The following is a 21,014-nucleotide window of genomic DNA, read 5'->3' as shown; positions in this document are numbered from 1 at the left end:
CAAATCCCTGAGACCGCGAAGCTCTTGAAATCCCTCGGTCTAGGTTTGTTTGGACGCGCTTGCGGCCAAGCTTGCGTCTCCCTTTTCACCCCACTTCCTCTTTAGCCGGAGTAAAAGATGCAGAGAGGGTCTGTCAGGGACGAACGGAGGGGCGAGAGGGCATTATAGGAATTGGATTTAAAAGTGCTACACTTCGATGGCATCGCGGAACGAAAACATTTATCATCCGCGAACGCGCCAGATTGTTTGTGCTTCCCGCTTTCGCGCGGATTGCTTTCACGCCGCACAGCGTAGACTGTAAAAATAGAAAGATTCTTGGCGCAGAATACGATTGTATGTACACTTTCGTGTGTGCTCTCCGATCATCGTACGTTGATGCGTCACACGTGACAGTTTGATGATTGTTTAATGGATGAAGATGGACAACTGGCTGTAGTTTAAGTTGTTCTTTTAAAAGTATATTTTCTTTTTGAAGAACAATACAATTTCGTTTGATTTTGACAGCATACACATTGGATTGATTATAATTCGATGATTTCATTTTCATATCTCTCGTATTTTTCTAGAGGCGAAAATTGTAAAATATTTCAATAGTAAATTATTCGTCTCGTGCTTATTTACCGAGCAACGCTTACAGTGTACGGTTATTTCTCCTTAACAATTTGTCTACAATTTTCGAAAAGCCAGACGATATCATGGCTAACGCACAAACCCAGTAGAATAGCTTGAAATTCATTGTGAACGCGAATTCAACGTGGAACCAAAAGAAGGCGTATCGGGAAGAAACACGTCGCAGGATCGGGAAAGGAGGTCGGAAGGCAAAAGGAGCGAGTAAGTAATCGTCAAAAGGGAGACGACGGAAGACGGAGTAGGTGGAAAGGAGCAGAAGCTTGAGAAAGCAGCAGAGAGATAATTTACCAAGAGAAAATATCGTATTGTGTTTTGCGCGGGAGTATTATTATATCCAAGCCGGTATTATCCAGCAAGATGAGGACGGCGAGTGGAGAAACTGATATAGAAGGTTAGTCAGAGGGGGTGGCGGTAGAAAGAGGAACGGAAAGAAATGGAGAAAGAACCGTGCTTTGTGCCATGCACAATAATCGAGAGAGAACACTCCGCCGCCTGTGACTCTTCCTCCTCGTTGATCATTTCTTCTTCGCTGCCGGGATATCTTCGTCCTTCCAATCCTGCGCCCTCACGGTTGCAACCTCATCAGAGGACATACCTACGCCTTCCACGAAACAACGAATCGAGCGAGAAAATCATTTTTTCGCGAAATATTCGAAAAATTCTATCGTACGATATTTTGTAGTCGGTGACACTTTTTAAAAATATTTTATAGACGAACCTGTAATTTTTTTACGCGTCTTTTTCACGCTAGGCGATTCAACCTCTGTGATATAGTTAAATATTGCTTGCAAATGGATAAATGCATGAAGAAATCATTAACCCGTTTTGGCACCTATAGAAGATTGAAAAATTTGCTAGCACTATCGACGCATTTCCACCTTAATTTTACCCTTTGCACACTTCTACCTCAATTTAATCAAAGAAATTTGGAAACTACGCGACCAAAACAAAAAATTTTCCGACTGTAGTTGAACGTCTACCATCACACGCGTCACATACTCAAATCTGCCACAGTAAAAGGGTTAAAATCCCGCAAAAAAAAATTTACAAGTTCATTCACATTTTCAGAAAATCCTCCATCTAATACAGTGCTTACCTAATCGTCTAACATCTCCATAAAAATTGTAATATATTCGCACAATGTTTGCCTGTGTCGTTCGTGTGACACTTCGCAGCAAACGCTGGAATATTTGTTGCGTGCAACCGGCCGATCTCTCGAAATATAATAGGTAGCCGGAGCAATCGTCACGCGAACCGGATCGAGCGATGCTTCCGGCGAAATCAGAAACGCGACGAGTATGTCGTGCAGCGATGACGTCATCGCGGATCCACTAACACACGGGAGAAACGTGGTGTAGTATCGCGAATGGATTATCGAAGCGAAACCACGAGGATAGGGCGACGGGGACAAGTGGGAGGGAGGCAACATCGGAATAAACGTTACAGCAGACGAAGCATCGTTATAGCATCGTTATATTAAAACATAGCAATAAGTAAGCTTCCCTCAGTCTGTTCTCTCCTCTTGCCATCGATGTCAAGCCCACCCACCCCTTGCAGCCAACCCTCTTGTCCCGTGTGCTCGCGGGATTTTTTTCATTTCTTGGGATGAAAACTCCGGGACGCTCGTAATGTTTCTCGTAGAACAAAGAAGATATGAAATATTCTAAATTCTCCGTCGACTCTTCGCGTACCTTCTAATATCACGGGGGACCAACGGTGTTTCCGCGAACATTTATATCACATTCGTTTCAAAGTGTATAATAACACACGAGGAGGGAGAACGTGGTTCGCGTGTAATTTCAAAGGGGAATTTCGTACGTGAAAATGATTAAAAGTTTGTTAGCGTAATTTTTACGTTTAATCAGAAGATAAATTAACTTGTACGGTGGGTATGTGGTGGTTCGTGCATGATCTTGATAAACGTGAAGAAAATATATTTTTACGATACTCTATGTATAATTTAAATTAATTTTCTTAACTGGAACAGCATGTGGCTGCAACTTTTAATGATCGTTCGGAATAACGAACGAGCTACTGGAAGCGAGATTAAGTGAAACAAGTGTTTACATAAATCTGCGTTCACTGTTAATTTTCTAATTATTATATTTTATGGTATATTTTGTAGAGTGCATGATATTTATCTAAAATTAAAAATAAGGGAGCTGAGATTGACTAGAAAGGAGATTGAGCGAAACAAGTGTTTACATAAACTTGCGTTCACTGTTAATTTTATAAAAATTATATGTTGCAGGATATACGGTATCTAGCTAAAATAAAAATTAAATTATCCTGCCTTTCTACGGTGATAATAAAAATTACCTAATTTCCAGTGACTTATGATCGGCACTGTGCTATCGTCCTATAATTTCCTTCCTTTTTCTGTAGAAGAGAGTGTACACAATGTAACAGCGTATCAAATAATTATTTCAATCGGTGCAATTTGCTCATTTGCCTGAACAATCATTTGTCCTAGACAAAGACAGGAGATAAGTACACGCGATTGTCAATATTTTTAAACAGTCCGGTTTCCTTTGATGCCTCGAAAAACACAAACTCGCGACGCAAGGCTTAACGTTCCCTCCTCGAAGCGCCGAAAGAGTATCTCATTAGGAAAAACGTACGCGTCTCCACAAAGAGACGGGAACATAATTTTTCTTCTTTCCTCCCGCTCTTCTTTTTGCCCTCCTCTTTATCGCGTATGGTATATACGCAGTTCAAATATAACGATTTTTCCGCGACTGTGTTTGCGAAAAGGAACTCTCCAATTTGCGCGAAACTCGTTTGTCCGTACCTCCCCGGTTACCTCATCTAGTCTTTTTATCGTGCTTTTAAAAATTTGCACAAAACTTTCGTATCGGTAGGAGGGCAGAGAAACAAAGAGAAAAAATATATATACACCGCCGGCACTGGTGTCGCATTTCCCGCTCCAATAAATATTTCTACATGAATTCCACTCCCCGCGTGAGAAAAAAAATCGCGTTACTTTGTCACACGCGTGTACACGCGCAACCAGTTTATGACGGTTCGTCCCGTCGCATTATGAACGAAATTGTGTGTAGTTTTATTGCGCGGCCGAATGATAAATTTGCTCGTTCCCATATGTAAACAGTCTATCGTAAAGCAGTCTTTTAATTTGCATAAAATTTCCTCCGAATTCGCGTGTAACGTCTTACCTCGAAGAAAGAAACAAAAAGAAAGTGAAACGACCAAATTCTGCAGACACTAGTCTCTCCATTGAATACGTCGAAACAGCTTTAGTAACGAGAAATCACTTTTCTCTGCTATTTATTTTTTTCTCCTGAGAATCGAAAAAATTTAAGTTAAATAAATTTGACAGAGAGTATGATAGATTTGTTTACTAAGGAAAATGATTTACAGTTCAATGCAGTGATTCGAAAAGAAAATATTCCGGTTATGCAAATTCGTTGCTGTACACGAGAAAGCGCGCGGAGGAACGGAGAAGAAAGGAAGCTGAGATTCAGTAGGAAATCAGGACGGTTGAATGGCACGGTGAAACCTGTTAGCTGAGGTCAGGGACTAATTACTTGATTACGTAATTGCCTTCCCGCTCCGACAATCACCCTCCCACAGCCCGTCGCGGCCGGTAAACCCCCCGCTGATTCACCCCTAACTGCGTGATCCTCACCCTGAACATCTTCCTGAAAGAAAGAACCCTTTTAATACGAATTAATACCTTTCACCGTGAATTCTTATGTATCCATTAACCTACACCGTCCGAATTAATCGTGAACTAATACGCATCGAAAATATAACAGAAAATACACTCAGAGAAAGAACCGTACGCAATAGCACGGTAAAAAATAAAATCGGAATCTGTACCTACTGGGACAGCGAAAAAAATGTTAGAAGATAACAGTTACCAAAACATGAATTTTTATTAAGAAATTTGGTTTTATATTAGATATTATATCCGAATGGAGAATGCAAGGGCAAAAAGCGGTGTTCTAAATTTCGTACACGGGAACAAAAGGCAAAGAGCGAAAAGGATCCAAGAGTGTGCACCACCGTGAAGAAATACGCCAACGACGACGAAAAAAGGCGAAACCGAAGAGAGGTGAGAAGCAGCACGTAGGAAAACCGTTCCTTCGTAATGCACCGGTGTTTACCCGTGGCAATAATCGGCGCCGAAAAAAAATCCATCGCCACGAATTTCACGCCGGCAATCAATTCCGCGAGCGTCGGTAAGGACAACAAGAACAGCGAGAACGCCGGGGGTAGGCGTGACATAAAGCAGCGGGAAACAAAGCTGGAGGCTGTACCGACAAGAAAAAGCGAAGAGCGCGCGAAAGTGGTTAAATTACGTCTGTACGTGGTAAAGAAGAAAAAAAGAAGCAACAAAAACAGCAGCAGCAGCAGCGAAAGAAGTAGAAGAAGAAGAAGAAGAAGTGGTCTGAATCAACGTACACGCGAACCACGAGGCTCGTTCTCGTTTTTTCTTCTTCTTCTCCTTTTTTTTTTTTGCTCTCATCCTTCGCCGCGTATTGCATAGACGGTAGTCCACATAAGAGGGAGTATTTATACATAACCAACTTTCTACGGGGTTTGTCGTAGTAGTAGCACCACCAGCAGCAGCAGCAACGACGGCGGTGGCGGTAGGAAAGGAGGGGAATTCCGAGGGTACCATGGGGGTGTGTTGCTCTATCTAACGTCGCTCATGGAGCTCGTTAGCGTTGCCCGTGGCAACACCCTTACTTCGTCGACCCGCACCCCCAACCACCAAACCACCCCTCGTCTTGCAACTGGCCTATAGAGGAGGGGGCAGGAGGTGGAGAAAGGGGTGGTGAGGGTAGAAAAAAGAAGAGGGAAAAAAAAGGAGAAGAAAACGCGACGTGGAGCGCATGCGTGCTCTATTCCACCATTCGCCATCGCGTCATGTGTGCGCGATCCTGTGTGCGACGGCGAATAAGGAGGTCGGGGGTGAACGGGCTACAGGGGGGCCAGAATGAGGTAGGGGGTGAGGTGGTTAAAGGCACAAAGAAAAATTCGGGGGTGTCTGGAGAAGAGAAGGAAGGATTGAAAACAGCCGGAACGATTGTTTAACGAGCCCCTTTGGGCTGAACGCGTCGCGTTTCCTCAGACGTTAGCGGGGCATCTCGTCTGCTGAATGCACGCGCATCCCTCAAGCGACGAAGAATGTTTCATGAGCGCACCGGGGGATGATGGGTCGTTTAGATGATCCGACGCGGGGCTTGACGTGTTCCGTAATAGGCGTGGATCGTTGGAGCATGTATGACGCGGCGTATGTATCGTCGTGAGAGTGTTTAATTTTGCATGGAATTAAATATCGTTTAGTTTTGGGAGATATGTACGATACGTTGGCTGGTAACACGGTTTGAAACTTTTCTTGGATTCAGCATCTGGGAGATAGGGAAGAATTGTATCGCAGAAACTTTTTCGTATCCTTTGGACACCCCAATTGTCATTCTTGAAAATATGTCTCGCTTTAACGAAACGATCGCTGAAAGAAATTGAAGGAAACGTAACCCGCATTGTCGAAACGAACAAATGTAAGAGAAGAAACGATAAAGTAAGCACAATTTAAACAGCCAGAAATTGCAGGTATACCTAAGTAGTGTAGGAAGCGAGGGAGAAAATTTACTTACACCGTCGAGGCGGTAAATCGAAGACATCAAACGAAGGATACCAAGGAGCGACTCCTTGTTTCCCTTTTTTTCATAAATTAAATTGTGACTCGAAGGTCTTACCCGGAAGTATCTTGTCCCCCCTTCGACGAGTATTTCAATTCGATGCCATGAAGTTCGACGAACGAAACGCGAGAAACCTGATCTATAGTGACGGCGGGAGAAGTCGGAAAGAACCGAACATTGGAATTAATAACAAATTCTTTATTGCGCTGAAAGATAAGACTGGTGATATTAATAATGGCATTCGTTGCTCCTGCACCGCGGTGGATTTCATTAAAAAGCGGTCGCGGCATACGGGGAACGAGAAACGGAGAGGAGAATGGGACAGCAGATGAAACGACAAACGGTAAGGTGGGGAATAAGCGGAAAGGAGAAGCATGTTCGAAGGGAAGAAAGGACGGGGAATAGTCGAAAGAGAAGGCAGAGGAGAAAAACGGGGAAAAGACGGATGAGAGGAGGAATAGTGGAAAGACAGAGAGAAGGTAGGGAACCGCTGCGTAAGCCCGGGCCAGATCCGCTTAGGGGATGTAATTAAAATCGGAAAAATGTGTTTAATGAATATTCATTTGTGCCTCGATCTGCTGATATTAAACGGGCTTGGCTCGGTTCGCTTCGAATATTGCCATCCGCCCCTGTGCCGACGGCACGCGGGCGATTAAAAGAAAGACGAAAAACGAGAAGGGGAGCAGAGAAAGAGAGGTGAAAAGAAGAAGAGCAAGAGGTGGAGGAGGAGGAGGAGGCGGCTGCGGTGATCCGAAACCGACCGGCCATTGTTTCCTTCGTTTTTTCCTTTCTCTCTCTCTCTCTCTCTTTTTTTATGTATTTTATCTTGCTCAACAATATTTCTGCGCGGCCTAAAATCTATCGGGTGGCCGGGGAAATATGGCACAGGCGGCCGGACGCGGCGTCGCGACGCGATAAAAACTCACGAAGCTTGAAAAACGAGGCGCGCGCGATTTGGCATTTATGCCCGCGGACCGAAACTGCGTTATCTCGCGTTTTACGAGATTTATGCGAGGGGGGATATCAAAATAATTGGATACCGCGAGAATTTGTTATCTATAAACAGTCCCTCTGTTTGCTTCGAAACTCGCTCCTCGATGCTAGGAGCGGCATCATTTTTTTCCCTACGTGTAAATTACTTTTAGAACGTGTTTAATTGATTCTTTCGTTTCATTTTCGGCCTGGTAATCGAACAAGGAACGATGTTCAATCGATATCTGGATGAATGTCGTTTAAACGACTGTTGTGAATAAATAACGAAAAAAAAGGAAAACGAGAGGAAAACTAATGGAACACAGGTGTGTGTGTGTGTGTGCTGGAAAAGCGAATATCGATGAAACACGTGGCCCGCAATTTGCGAATGCGCTTACGAATGAACGTTTCAGAGTGTGTTCAAAATTTCATTTCCTGGATTTTAATATTCCTTACTCTCCGAAGTAACCCTCGGCGCGAGACAAAGGGGACTCGCTTCTTTGATCTTCGCTGCGATGCTAGAGGAACATTCGACCAAGTGAGCTTTGAGCCGACTTCGAGATTCCAATCGTGTCGTAGACTGCGAAATAATACGCAAACGCCTTACGTCCAAGGATTCAAAGTAAACAGTCGAAACGAAATTTTTTTTCGTGCTGATAATGCATCGATGCCGCTTCGTCAAAGTGTAAACCATTATCATTAACCTAGATATCTGAGTAATATTATTTTCTACTGTGCATCTACGAATCTTCGTAAAGTATGACTTTGAAAGATCAGATAGATCCCAAGAAAAAGTGTAACGAGCGAGTAAATTCAGCGATTCGTCAAGTGAAAAACTAATCCAATTTATGAAGACGAGCCTAAGAATTTGTGCCAGTTTAGGGTGTTTAGTAGAGACACAAAAGGTAACCTGATCTAAGATTACAGAACATCCCATGAGTTCTTACAAGTTTAATTCATTCTAAATCCACTCTTTGATCTTCTGTTACAGCGTTAGAGAAAGGCACTTAAAAGTTTCCCCAGGGATATTTCAGCCGTATCTCCAATTTTTTCCCGCGACAAGAAGATCGCGCGAGAACGTCTCACGTAGATCACCAGCTATAGCCCCTTCTCGCAGTAGAATCCCTTTTCTTCTGCTCTGCCGTTTTCTCGCGACGTTTCATTTCCAGGGGCGATGCGATTTCGGGCGCATAAATCGCCAGCAGCCAGGAACAGAAAACATTCGCGGCCACCTTTCTCCTTTCTTCTTTTTTTTATCTTCGTCCTCTCGGTGATCGTGGTCGTGGTCGTGCCTCCTTCGTCTTCTTCGAGGGTTCTGCCTACCCTTGTCCCGCTTTTCTTGCCCAGAGGGTGCTAGAGAAGCAGAGGTGGGCGAAACTTTCGAACGAATTTGCATGTCGCTCTCCTAACGATTTCCTTCTTCGAGGAGAGAACTCGGGCTCCATCTCGTTCATCGATAAAAGAAATGACGTTGAATAAGGTCCCCCTTCGTTTTTTATGCGAGATACTCGCGATAGCGCCGTGATATTCGCCCCAAAAAAAAAATATATATATATATTTTCGGGGGCTCATCTTGATGCGGAGAGATTGGTACTCTCCCGGCAGACCGGAGGAGCATCGATACTTTTTTAACGAGAACGCGAAAACCTGCTACAATCTCGTGAATATTCATGAAGGACCTTGAGAAGAAGCATCGAGAGATCGAGTCATCTGCCAGCTCACGTACGCGATACTCGATATAGTGTATCAGAAAAAGAAACACGAAGAGTTATAACGAGAACAACAAAATGTCTCTGGAAATTATACGACATCAGCTGATAACGTAACAGGAAATCGATCATGCGATATCTACAGAATCTGAGAAAATGAATCTTAATTTTCCAATAATTCCTTGAACCCTACAACAAACAGAAAGTTGGCTACCCCGATGAAACAATGGAAACCACGGCTATAACGGCAACAACAAGACAATTCCCACAGCTTGTTGACAAGAGACAGAGAGTTAACGTGGATACCATTTGCGTTTCCTCCTTTCTCCTCCTACTTTCGGCCAACAACCCCTCTGGATCCCCTCTAGGTGCGTTTATCTTCCATACCCTATTGATCCGTAAGTGATGGTGCTCCGGAAGGTGGAGGGTGTCCCCTGACGGGGGTGGATTGGTTCCAGGGCTGGGTAAGGGCGGTAGGTGGTTTCCACCGTGAAGGGAACGGAGGTTGGACTCGTACTCGTACGATTAGATCGGGAAAAAGAGAGGAGAGAAATGGAAGAGAAGGAACGAGAGAGAAAAAGAGAAGAGAGGGGGAGAGAAGCTGAGTGAGGCTCTAAAAAACGGGCTCGCGGAATGAAATAATAATATTAAGATGGATAAGGGCGAGGGTGCAGGTTCTTCTGTAGGTGACGAGAGAAGGAGAGGGCGAAAGGGATGGGTGACAGAGGCTCACAGTGACGCAAGAAGCTTTTTCATCATTTTCAAACCGCCCTGGTCTAACCTCACCCTTGAAACGGCCCCAAGCAAATCCATACGCGGCTATTCCTTCTCTCTTTCTCTCTATCTTTCTCCCTCTCTCGTTCTTTTTATCCCCTTCTTTCTCTCGAGACATGCTCCCTATATCGCGAGGGATGAAAGCCCGGCTAACCAGGTAGACTCTCTTTCTCTCTCTCTTCATGCGTACCTCGCGTATTTAATATCGACGTTGTTTTTACGCGTTTCTGGAAATGTCTGCCAGCAGCGTGGTAAATATTGAACGTATTATTGGGACAACTCGACCGTGTTTTGTTTCTTTAATCACTGACAAATGAAAAATACGTTGATTCGGATGAGTAAGTTTTATCGATACCAACAACGCTTCCAGTAATTTCGCGATAATTTCGATCCATTGATTCGCGTTTAAATTGTTCAAACACGCGACAGTATATGTCACGATCGATTCGATCGAAGTACGATACTTTTATCGTGCACGCTGACTTAACAACGTTGTTGAAATGTTCTCCACTTAAAGGACACAAACTTCTTGGAACGTCTGACCACCCTCCTCCGCAGCTTTCCGCCCTACAAACAGGGGTGGAGATCTCGAAGTGCCCCAATGCTCCACATCCCCATAGCACGGCCATCGACGTAACAGCGGCCATCTTTGCGAGACACCCCCGGACAAACGACGAATGAATACACCTAAATTGCAACGACCAGTAACAATAATACGATCTTTTTTTTTTTTGTTTGCAATACAACTTTCTTGCACTTCTTTCTTTTTTTTTTATATGTACTTCACAGATTAATGTACGTCGAAAACACCAACGAAGTATTTGACGCGTTTGCGCACCCGATGTAACACTTTTACGAAAGACAGATTGTTTGATTTCGCGACGATTAACAGGGAACAGGTTTACCGAACGCGGGTTGCTCGAAAACTGGTCGCTCCAGGTCCAAGGTGGAAGCACGATTGGACCAGACGCGTGCAAATCTAACAAGAGGGGGTAAGATCATTCCGGTTCTCGATTCTCAAGATCCCACGAATCTTGATTCCTTTCCGGTCTGTGTCCTTGTAGGCCGCTCTGGACCACGTGGAATCTAAAACGCGCGCAAAAACTCTTTTGTGAACCCTGAATCCTTACTACTCGACGAAAAAAAGAAAAAACTCCACAACATTATACGTAGCTAGCGTACATTACTCTTTCGTTCGTTTCACTTTAAATAATTGAAGAAAAGAGACGTTGCGAAATTCTAATCAAACACGTCGCTGATCATCTTTTCCGCACATTACGTTTCGTAAATTCACTGTAACTTCCTGACCCCCTTTTTCGTTTTCCACTTTCCCTTTTGCGATTCATTCACACGAACCGCACGGACAATTACTTTTCACAATTCGTCCGCAAAATAGAAAGGGCAAAGCTAGGAGGGAGCGCGCAGAAAGTGACAAAAGCTCTCGTTTCACACCAGCAACGACGAAAACGTTATCGCGACAGACGATCGCGCGGAACGCGCAGCGAACGTGTGGAACAGAAGGGACAAAAGAAAGAAGCGAAGAAACGAACGGAAACGCGGTGGTACGAATACACGCGGATGACTGAAAGTATTGGAGCAGGTTTGAAAGCGTAAAGGGCCCCCATTGGCCCCACGGTCGCTCTTTCTCCCCCCCACCTCCTCCTCCTCCTCATTCTCGGATGGTCGGGCCCTCGGATTCATGCCCAGTTTTTATCGCGGTGCTTTGTTCTAGTCCCACGGCGCGACCCTTTGCGCATACATCGCATCACAATGTGTCGTTTTTTCTTGTTCTGGGGCCGGTTCGCGTAATGGGCCCTTTGCACGGGCCACCTTGAGGGCTCCTTCTTTTCCAGGGACGTGATTTAAGGGCGCATCTGCCGCGCGCTGATTCCTTTAATTTCCGCGCCGCGTTCCTAGTAATCGCGAGGCCAAACGTGATTCGACGAAACACGGGTACATTGATTTAAATCCCTTGGTTTGTTTGCTGACTTTTTGCCAGCTCTGATGGTTCGTTCTGGGTTCTTTATGGAGGTGGAAGGTCTGAAATGTTGACGATACTGCTGTGATTGAAATGTCTTACCTTTGAGGATTTAGTTGGTCGGATTTAGAAAAATTATATTGGGACTGTTTCAGGTGAATGACAATGTTATGCTTCGTGTAATATTTTTGAATATATGGGTTAGGCTAACCTTAGAAAGTATATTTAGAACTCGAAATTATTAGAGGCTTAACAAATAATTATTTAGATTTGGAAGTACTCATTACTGGGGAAATTAATGACTTTGAAATAAACTTTGAAATGTTTAAGCAACTTACATAGGTATTTTAATTTATTACAAGTTAGAAAATAGATCTATGAAATGAACAATATTTATTCTTTCGTTGATCTTTTCGTTTAACACCGGTCAATTATGAAGTACACAAAATTCACGTTGCAAGTTCAGCGAAAAGTGTCTAAACTTCATTGGACATATCGGGTGCGTCTAAAGATCGGCTACGTTCCTGGGCCCTCGTTATTACATTTGCATACTCATACACGGTCGTGCCTGAGAATCTAAACCCAATCCACGAAAGAAGAACGGAAGACGTGCCCCTTCGTATGAATTATACTACTAGTTCCCCTTCTCCCACTTTCTCGTTATTTTTCTTTCTTTTTTTTCTGTGACTCACATAGCCGTGCATGTGTGCATCGTTTTTCATATGCGGGCCTGTTAATTCGTGCGAGATCACGTCGCCAGCCGGTGATCTACCGCACAAGAGAACCACCTCTGGAGTTCTATATTCGGATCAATGTTCAAAGGCGAGGGTGGAAGTCGCGCGGAAATATACGCCATGGAATATTCTGAATACAGCCAATCGTATATTTTCTTTAGATTCGAGCTGTATGCAACACACGAATTTTCCATAATTCTCCGTTTAAATAGCTTTGTTACTTTAATGGAACATGTACACTTGCACTTAACTTGCAAATAAGTGCAACACGTTAATAAAAACGACATTGTGACATAATACGACACCGTATAAAAATATCGAAATGTACAATACGTTGATGGTAAAGCTGTAATTAATTTTTATACGTAACATTTCTTTGTCGAAAAATCGTAAATGTATCTATAAATTAGAAGAAAAATATGTATACGGAACAAAGGAAATTCTCGTAAATTAAAGAAAAAACGAAACAAAATACAGGAGACAAGAAGAATCATTTTAACCGGCTACTGCAAACTAACAAAAATTGCATTCACAAAGTGTGTCTGTGAATCAAGCGGCGCAAACAAGTGCAAAAAAGTGAAGCTACGTTTTGCATAATGTCAGACTTACAAAGCAGAATATTTACGATGAAAGTCTCGTACAGGTGGAGCGATTCAGAGAACACGTTACGTCGACGTGTGTCGTTAACTTAATAATTGGCCTTAATAGCGCGTCTCACCCGCGGAAAGCTAAATTCCCCGGCGAACGGCCGGGCGGGGAGAGAAAAGAGAAATAAAGAAGGGAAACCGTGCAGAAAGGGAAAAAGTGTACGTGATTATTAATCGATGGTCAGGCGTTTTAGGAACTTACGTTTTTCCCCAGAGGCGGTACGGCGGGATATTTAGCATACTAAAGAAACCACCCGCGGGGCGGCCTGTTCCGTGGAGTATTCATTTAAAAACGAGTTCGAGGATGCAGCTTTCGAGCGGCGTACAAAAAAAGTAAGTTAATTGGCCGAGTCGAATCGATGAGATGTTAATAAGCGTCGGTCCGTGGCGAGTAACTGAAATCCTGGCTGGCTGGCTCGCTTTTCGCCGGTTCGAAAAACTCCGGAGAAACTCTGTTCGAAAAGACGGAGTGGCGACAATGAGTCACGAGGAAAAGGGCGAAAATCGTTCGTAGACGACCCGTGTCACGATGAACGACGGAAAAAAGAAAAGAGAGAGAGAGAGAGAGAGGGTACGGGGGTGCAGGAAGTTCAACACTCCACCCCTTTCGTCCAGCTCGTGGCTGCCCTCGATCAAGGATAATTGCATTAATTTATTCCCGATCCGCCGCAGAAATTCCAGATCCTTCGAGCTAATTACGTTATTAAACGACCCCGCGCCTTCTACTTCCTCGGGATTACGTCTCTCAATAAAATTCCTCGAGGAGAGTAAAGAGCGGCTACCGCCGTCGACTTTCTTTCTTTCTTTCCATCCTCTTGCCTCCGTCGTTCGTTCCTTTCCTTGCTACTGTTAAATTGCAATTTGTACGAATCACGACCGCGGTGAAATGCTGCACGCGGGGGCAGAGACGTGGCGGGAAGTGAAGAGTTCTTAAAAAATTATTACCACCGACTCTCCCCGACGGTATTCAGCCAGGATCGATAGGGACGAGTGACAAAGGGAAAGTTCGTTAAGCCGTTCCCGTACAAATTGTCGATCGCAATTAAGACACCGCTGAACCCACCAAGAGAGAGAATTCTGCTTTCGTGTCGATACGAAACGAATTAGAGTTTCAGATCTAACGTAGGATTCTTTTCTCACCCCCCATTGTCGAACCTGAACGAGTATAATTCCTGGATCTTTATTGTTGTTTTGTGTCTTGGAATAGGCTGAGACAGCTGATACATTAACATAAGGTCCTGATTTAAGGTAAGCAAGCCGAGTTCTTTCTCTCGTCTATCCCCGAAGACACGCACCCTTACACGGTTACGCGGCATGAAATTTATAATTAGTAGGGGCCAGTTTTATGCAAATGTACACAATAATAGCGGAGGACGTGAGCCGGTGATGCGCGCCTCGTATCGTATCGTGTTACTCGTCTCGTTAAATATTCTCGCCTGGCAGTCATGTAAATTTCACGGGTAACATTACCGACGAAAAAGCTCCGCGTCACCGATATCTCGTTCTATTTATCGGTTACGAAAATTACACCGCGGAAATTTCTCTTACGTGAAATTCTTTAATCACATATCCGCGGGGATATTTCTGCCTTTATTAAAACCGCGCTTGAAATCGTCGATCGAACGATCGAGAGAGTTGTTCTCCATATTTTCTCGCCTTCGGAGTAGGAAAGTTGGTGGAAAATAAACTGCTAGTTAACCGGTCTATTTCAAGAATGAAAAGAAACATCGGCGGAGCGGCGATGGCGAAAAATAAACCTTTAATACCGTCAGAAGAGGTTCTCTGCATTCAATTATCGGGGCGAAGCAAGGCGAAGGAAGGGACCAGGGGCGAGTACGAACGGGGAGAAAAACAAGAAAGAAAGGCGCATACGTCGAAATGAAACGGCCCTTTGGAATTTCTAATGAAGTGTGTGAACTTCAACCCGTTTCCTAGGCGTAACCTAATTAAGTCTCGAACGCGTATGCAAATTTTCGCTCAGCGGGACACGCAGAGGTTAAAATCAGCCTCCCTTTTCTCCGCTCTCCCTCTTCCACGTCCTCTTTCTCTTTCTCTCGTTCTCTGTGTTCAGGTGCAAGGAAACGTTCCTACGACGATTTTGCACGACACGCATTCTCAGTCGATGTACGAACGACCGTTAATTAATTAATTTATTTCACGTGGAGGGGTCCAGGAAAAGTTCCGTTGTAAGATTTATACGTTCAATGGGAGAGACGAGAGGTGGTGAATTTTGGTTAATTAGCATACCGTTCGTAATATTTTTTTTATTACCATTTTGCAATATTTTTACTTTTGAAAAATTACAGAAGGAAGATGAAAGTTACGTTTATATCCCTGAAAAAGATTGAGGCTTTTCATTTAGTAATTACCTATGAAAAAAATTCACAAACTTTACCTATTTTTAAACTCCTCAAGGTGATGTACTCCCATAATAGCTTTGCAAGAAAATTCATTGTACATTTCATTTACAGTTACAGTACAGTTCATTTAATATGCTAATTTGAATATCGAAATATCGAAAATAATCGTTCTGTGTAATAATAATTTATCGATTACCTGGCTTTATTGTTATTTTAAGGAGCGCGTTTAACGTAGGAAGGGAAAATTGAAAAATTTGGGAACCTGTGTCGATCGTGTCGTCGATGATCTCTTTAACTGGTAGCACAGTACATCAAAGTGCAACCTGCGTGCCCCACAGTGCAGCTGAATGCATCGTGTATCGACAATAGTGTCGATCGTTCGATGGGGATGAATATCTATTGATTGGCAAAGCCACCCCTTAGAATCGCTTCGATATATAGGCGTATACCTGCCGCAACCCCAAATATGTTCGTGCTACCTGCGAGTATGCAGCAAATTGTCCTGTTTCCAGAGCCACGTGCCACGAGTCAGGTACATCTATGATATCGGCCACGCATCGATGTTCTTTTCAATTTTAACAATCGATACCGATAATCACCGTACACTAACCTCTTGCCTTACGATTTTTCATGGCTACATATGTTCGTCTTAGCTAGTTACACTTTCGATACCGTGTTAAATGACAAGAAGTTGAGATACTACACATAATTTGTGTGTTGATAAGCTTTAAGCATAAATTGAAGTTCAGTACAAATGGAATACTTCGTTTTTAATATCTTGACCATAATTTGCACCACAAGTGTGCTCGCATAATTCGGTAAGTAAATATATTCACATACTCCAAACAATATAACAATGAAAATGTAAGAGTATTAGAGATATAGATACAATTAAATAATTATACTAAAATAATTAGGGAATTTTCTATTATGTTATGGATCGTATTATATATTAATTTTTTTAAAGACCTCACTTGTAATATTTAGTTTCTACTGATACTTTGAAATTATGCTGAACGTATTATCTAACCTAATTGAATTCTTCCTAATTATGTGAAATATGTACAAAAAAATGTGAAGAATTAGGCGTTAGTTTTGCAAAAACACTGAAACATAAAACCACAACGACTTGGAATGGTATAACGATTGAAGTAGAAAGTTTTTCAACAGTTAAGATCAAATTATAGAGCAGTTCATTATTCACCATGATCTCAGGGGAATTCTATGGTTTCCCGCGTATAGAGTGGTGATAATTACCTGATATTCCATCTAGGATCACTGTGATTAGTGTAATAAGGATGATAGTAGCAGAAAATTGCTAGGGAAGTAATCTACTGAAATACCTCATTAAATTTCGGGAAACAGCTACACAGCCCAGAGGTTAACTCGAAAATGGTTGTGTATTAAGAAGCACGTTACTAATCCAAAATTCGAATGCCTATCCAAATTATTATACCCATTCGTATCCACATATTATCAACATCACTTTACACAAGTAAATATTTTGCAAACTACCAAAGCAATGTAATAAAAAATTTTTTAAAAATGAGAAAAATGAAATTCTATTAAAGTCCCATTATAAATGAAAATTGTAAATATTACTGTAATCTATTTTATACAAATGAAAAAGTTCGACAATTCATCGTGTAACATCTTCCTAAATTTTAAATACAGTTCAGAATCACGAACTTCTCACGTATTCTACAACGACCTGATACTTCCATACGAATATTATAATTACAAAGCAAAGTGTTACGCATAATGGGCGCGCGTTTTAAGTACCCACGATGAGCTTTTACCTTCGATCACACGCATGGTCGCGACTAGATCCACATCCATTAAAAATTGGTAACTCGATATCGGACTATTGTCCTAACTTTTTTCGACGCACATGCCCAGAAAGTTTGCTTAGTTATGCAGCGGAGGCTCGAAGAAAGCGATACATTTATTATGCAGGACATCTAAACAATGTTCCGGACGGGTATTCTCATGAACGATGTTTGTTCATGCGCACCAACGTACCTTCCTGTGTACCTTCTCAGGCAAACCTTCATACACATTCTGTTTGTGAAATAATATTTGAGGTTTGAAATGAAGGACAATAAACGATATCTCTCTTACACGAATCAACCAGTACGACGATTTTTATTACGCAAATAACGCGAAACCGTCGTGCAAATTTTTCGGTGCAACGAAAAAAGAAATTCTGCGATTTCGACTGTTTATAATTTGCGTCACGGAAAATTTGTATATTTTACGAGAATTACATTACCCGATTTTCCGAATAATTCGCATGCGTACGTTTCGTAGAAGCGACTATTGCAAAATAAATAAATAAGGTGCACGCGCTGCAACTTTCAGCAAAATTTACGGTGCGCCTTTCGCGCGACAAATTCGGCAGCGTTTCTTATTATACCACAATTACCTTCCATTATCCGACACAATTTATTATTTTATCTTTCATCTTACATGCGCCGACTATGTCACTACTCGAATAATTTATTACTTCCTGGAACGCAACATTGTTCATACATTTACATCCTTCTCGTTATCTCTAACAAAAATTAGTCACTCGCTCGAAACTTTCCTACCAAGAAGTACCTGGCAATGTAAAATTAGAAAAAAAAATTCTAACCAAGCGACGTAGTATTAAACAAGAATGCGTACATGTCGTAAAATTGTTCAGAGTATCGATTACGCGGCGTATGTAGGCTCTTTCGTACGAACCGTACGAAAAGAGAGAAAGAGGAAGAAATCTAAGAGCGAGAAAGAACGAGGACCCCCTCGTATCCGGATACGCACCGCTCCTGTCAGTCGTATGTCAACCCTCGTTGTTTTTTTGCCGCGCTCTTAATAATTGATCATCTGATTACGATACATTATACCCCAGAGAGGGAAACTTTTTCTTCCGTCGCCTGGCCGAGGGACGGCCATTTGCATATAGGCCCCCTTATCGACAAATACACCGGGGGCGCCCCTCGTAATGAGGGCCCCCTCCCCTCGTTCAACGTCCCTCTTTCCTTTATTTTTTTAACGTGGACCGCCATTGTCCGTTAACTCATTCGACGTGGCAGCGTGGACCAGCTTCGTATCTCCCTTCCTTCCTCGTTATCCTCTTCATCTTTCTCCCGTCTCTCGCCTCTTTGTCGTACACCGTGAACGTTCGTTCCCTCTGTTTCACTCGGCGTTACTATCGCGTGTACAGCTCTACTCTCTCTCTTTCCGCTAGCGAACGCGGGCGACGTTCCAGGGCTTGGGAACCACGTTAAGAAGAAAAAAAATATGTGACAGGGAATAACAGAACCGGTTGCGCGTCGAAAAATATGAATCATAGAGATAGAGGTGGGAAGCATGAAAGCGTTACGGAGATTCTCCACCGTGACATCTGCTTTTCGAGATAAATACGGGGAAATAAAAAAAAAATGGCAGAAAGAACGAGGAAGGGGGATGATCGCTGATAGAGCCGCGCTAAATTCTGTTTGATCGTTTGGAAAATCGCGCGGTAGAAGGAGTTTTAAATGGTATTATGATTTAACTGTTTCTTAGATGGGTCGATTGGTTGAGCAAGATTTTATTACGAGCGTAGATTTTGATAACGAAAGGTAGATTTCACGTAGATCCTTCTTAGAATTGATGAATTATTGCTGTAGATCATTTCTGATCGAAGTTTATTTAGGTTTCACTGTTAGCTTATTCTTTTTTTCCGAAAAGTAGAAAATCATGTTTAACTGGTAGAAAATGTCTATGTAGAATTATTTATACTTCACTGCCTATCCATTCATTTGCCTTACTTTTTTTTCGGAAAGGAGTAATATATAAAATTTCCCTATATTATTCACTCTATATGAAATTATTTTATCATGCCCGAAACTTGTCATTAAAAGAGAATTCGTTCAAAATTAGCTTCACTGAAATTTCGAATAATCTAATAAAAAAAACCATCTAAAACATAAAGTCCAATATAATTCCATAATTTAACGCTTAAATTTCTCACAAAATTTTGCAAAGAATCTCTCAAGGATCTTATCATCAGACTACATATATCTCGTGCCTTTAAGGAATAATACATAGTACTGAAGGAAAATCAAGCATCGAGAGAATTCCATAAGATCAAAGGTACTTAGACGTTGAAATGGAAAATCAAGTATTCTACCGAATTTGTAGCAGTTCGAGGGGTAGGTAGCAGGTCGAAGAATGTGTACGGGACCGGTTTCGTAGTCTCGAAAGACCGATCGTTACTGACTTCGTTACACAACTGTTAGGATAATCTGCGGCGAGAATCATGAGCCGTGATACATATATGCAGGCATGTATAGGTTGTCAGGCCCGGGGGTGAGGGCAGGTGTACCTTCCGAGAGAATAATTAATATTCAGCGAGGAAAAAGTGGGCGAGAGCCGGCGATGGTCTTCTCTTATGAACAGTTAGCGCGTTAGCAAACGGGCACATCGCTTCTAGACACGCAGCTGGTCGTCCCAGGAAAGACTTCCAGGCCCAATTATGTTCGTCTTGTCGATCGTTCTTATACCGTAATTGTTTCACGTTTGATCTGCTGGCCGGTACCTGGCCCCGAAATTTCGTGGGACTGATTTTATCGGACTTCTTTGGATTCCTCCTGTGTTCTTGGAACTTTCCAATTTCTACAATGTCGACGCTTCCGAGTAATCGGCTACACAATAACAACAATCTTTCACAATTTTATATTCGAAATTAAAAACCTAGTGTTTTGTTAAAAAATTATTTTCAAGGGACCGTGACGTAAATCGAAATTCAATTTTTCATTCTACGAAAGGAAATCCATAAGAGTACATTGGCCAAGTATGTCGAGTTAGGATGATCGGCGCAAACGCATGGAAAATGCAATTACACGAATAAATCGTAATCCACTAACATAGATATCGGCAATCTTCGAGTGAAATCTCGGTAAGCCTTGATAACGAGAGCGTGTAGCCCGGGCCCGCAGGACGAATTGCAGCTGCAGAAAACGAGGAAAACTTATGATCAGATAAGAGCGGGAGCGGGAAACGAGAGGCCGGTATAAAAGAGTTAGAGAAAAAGAGATAGCGGAAGAGGGACGGAGGGCAGCGGAGTACAAATTACGACCACCCGGAACTGGTCTCGTGGCCGTGTTAACTTTCGTCGCGTGCCTTCGGGAAATGCCTCAACTTTTGCAGCCACGTGTTATCGTCCGGGCATTATAAACTTTCCATTGCTCGGCCTTTTCCTCTCCTTTCCTTTTCCCTTTCCTTATTTGCCTTCATTATTTACGACGCGTTAACGAAATTTACAGCTCGCCCTTGCGCCACGCTCTACAATTTTCAGACTCGGTCGAATTCGTACAACTTTTTCATCTTACTTAATCCCCTACTTTTCGAAACTGTGACGAACATTTTCCGTATGCTATATTTGTTTTCTGTTCTTCGTCGTTTCACGTAGGTGGAAAATTTCATGGAAGTGTGCCTCGTTTTGTTTCAGATACGAAGCGGTCGAATTGATTTATCGCGAGGTGACCAGAGCTTACAAGCAGTCGGAGATCGATTGGA

At 42.7% G+C, this 21,014-nt stretch overlaps 1 protein-coding gene across 1 annotated transcript in view; it reads left to right on the top strand.

Moving 5' to 3' along the window:
- Positions 1 to 19,019: 19,019 nt before the first annotated feature.
- The window catches only part of LOC108573140 (UPF0489 protein C5orf22 homolog), a 5,007-nt gene continuing 3,012 nt past the window's right edge, over positions 19,020 to 21,014 (top strand). Inside the window, exons 1-2 of the mRNA XM_017935518.1 lie at positions 19,020 to 19,075; positions 20,947 to 21,013. Of these exons, the coding sequence (XP_017791007.1) occupies positions 19,020 to 19,075; positions 20,947 to 21,013 (123 nt within the window). The remainder of the gene's footprint in view (positions 19,076 to 20,946; position 21,014) is intronic.

Source organism: Habropoda laboriosa, unplaced genomic scaffold, assembly GCF_001263275.1.
Source record: "Habropoda laboriosa isolate 0110345459 unplaced genomic scaffold, ASM126327v1 scaffold124, whole genome shotgun sequence".
Classification (NCBI taxonomy): domain Eukaryota; kingdom Metazoa; phylum Arthropoda; class Insecta; order Hymenoptera; family Apidae; genus Habropoda; species Habropoda laboriosa.
The sequence above is the reverse complement of the archived record's forward strand: the minus strand, read 5'-3'. Positions and strand labels throughout refer to the sequence as shown.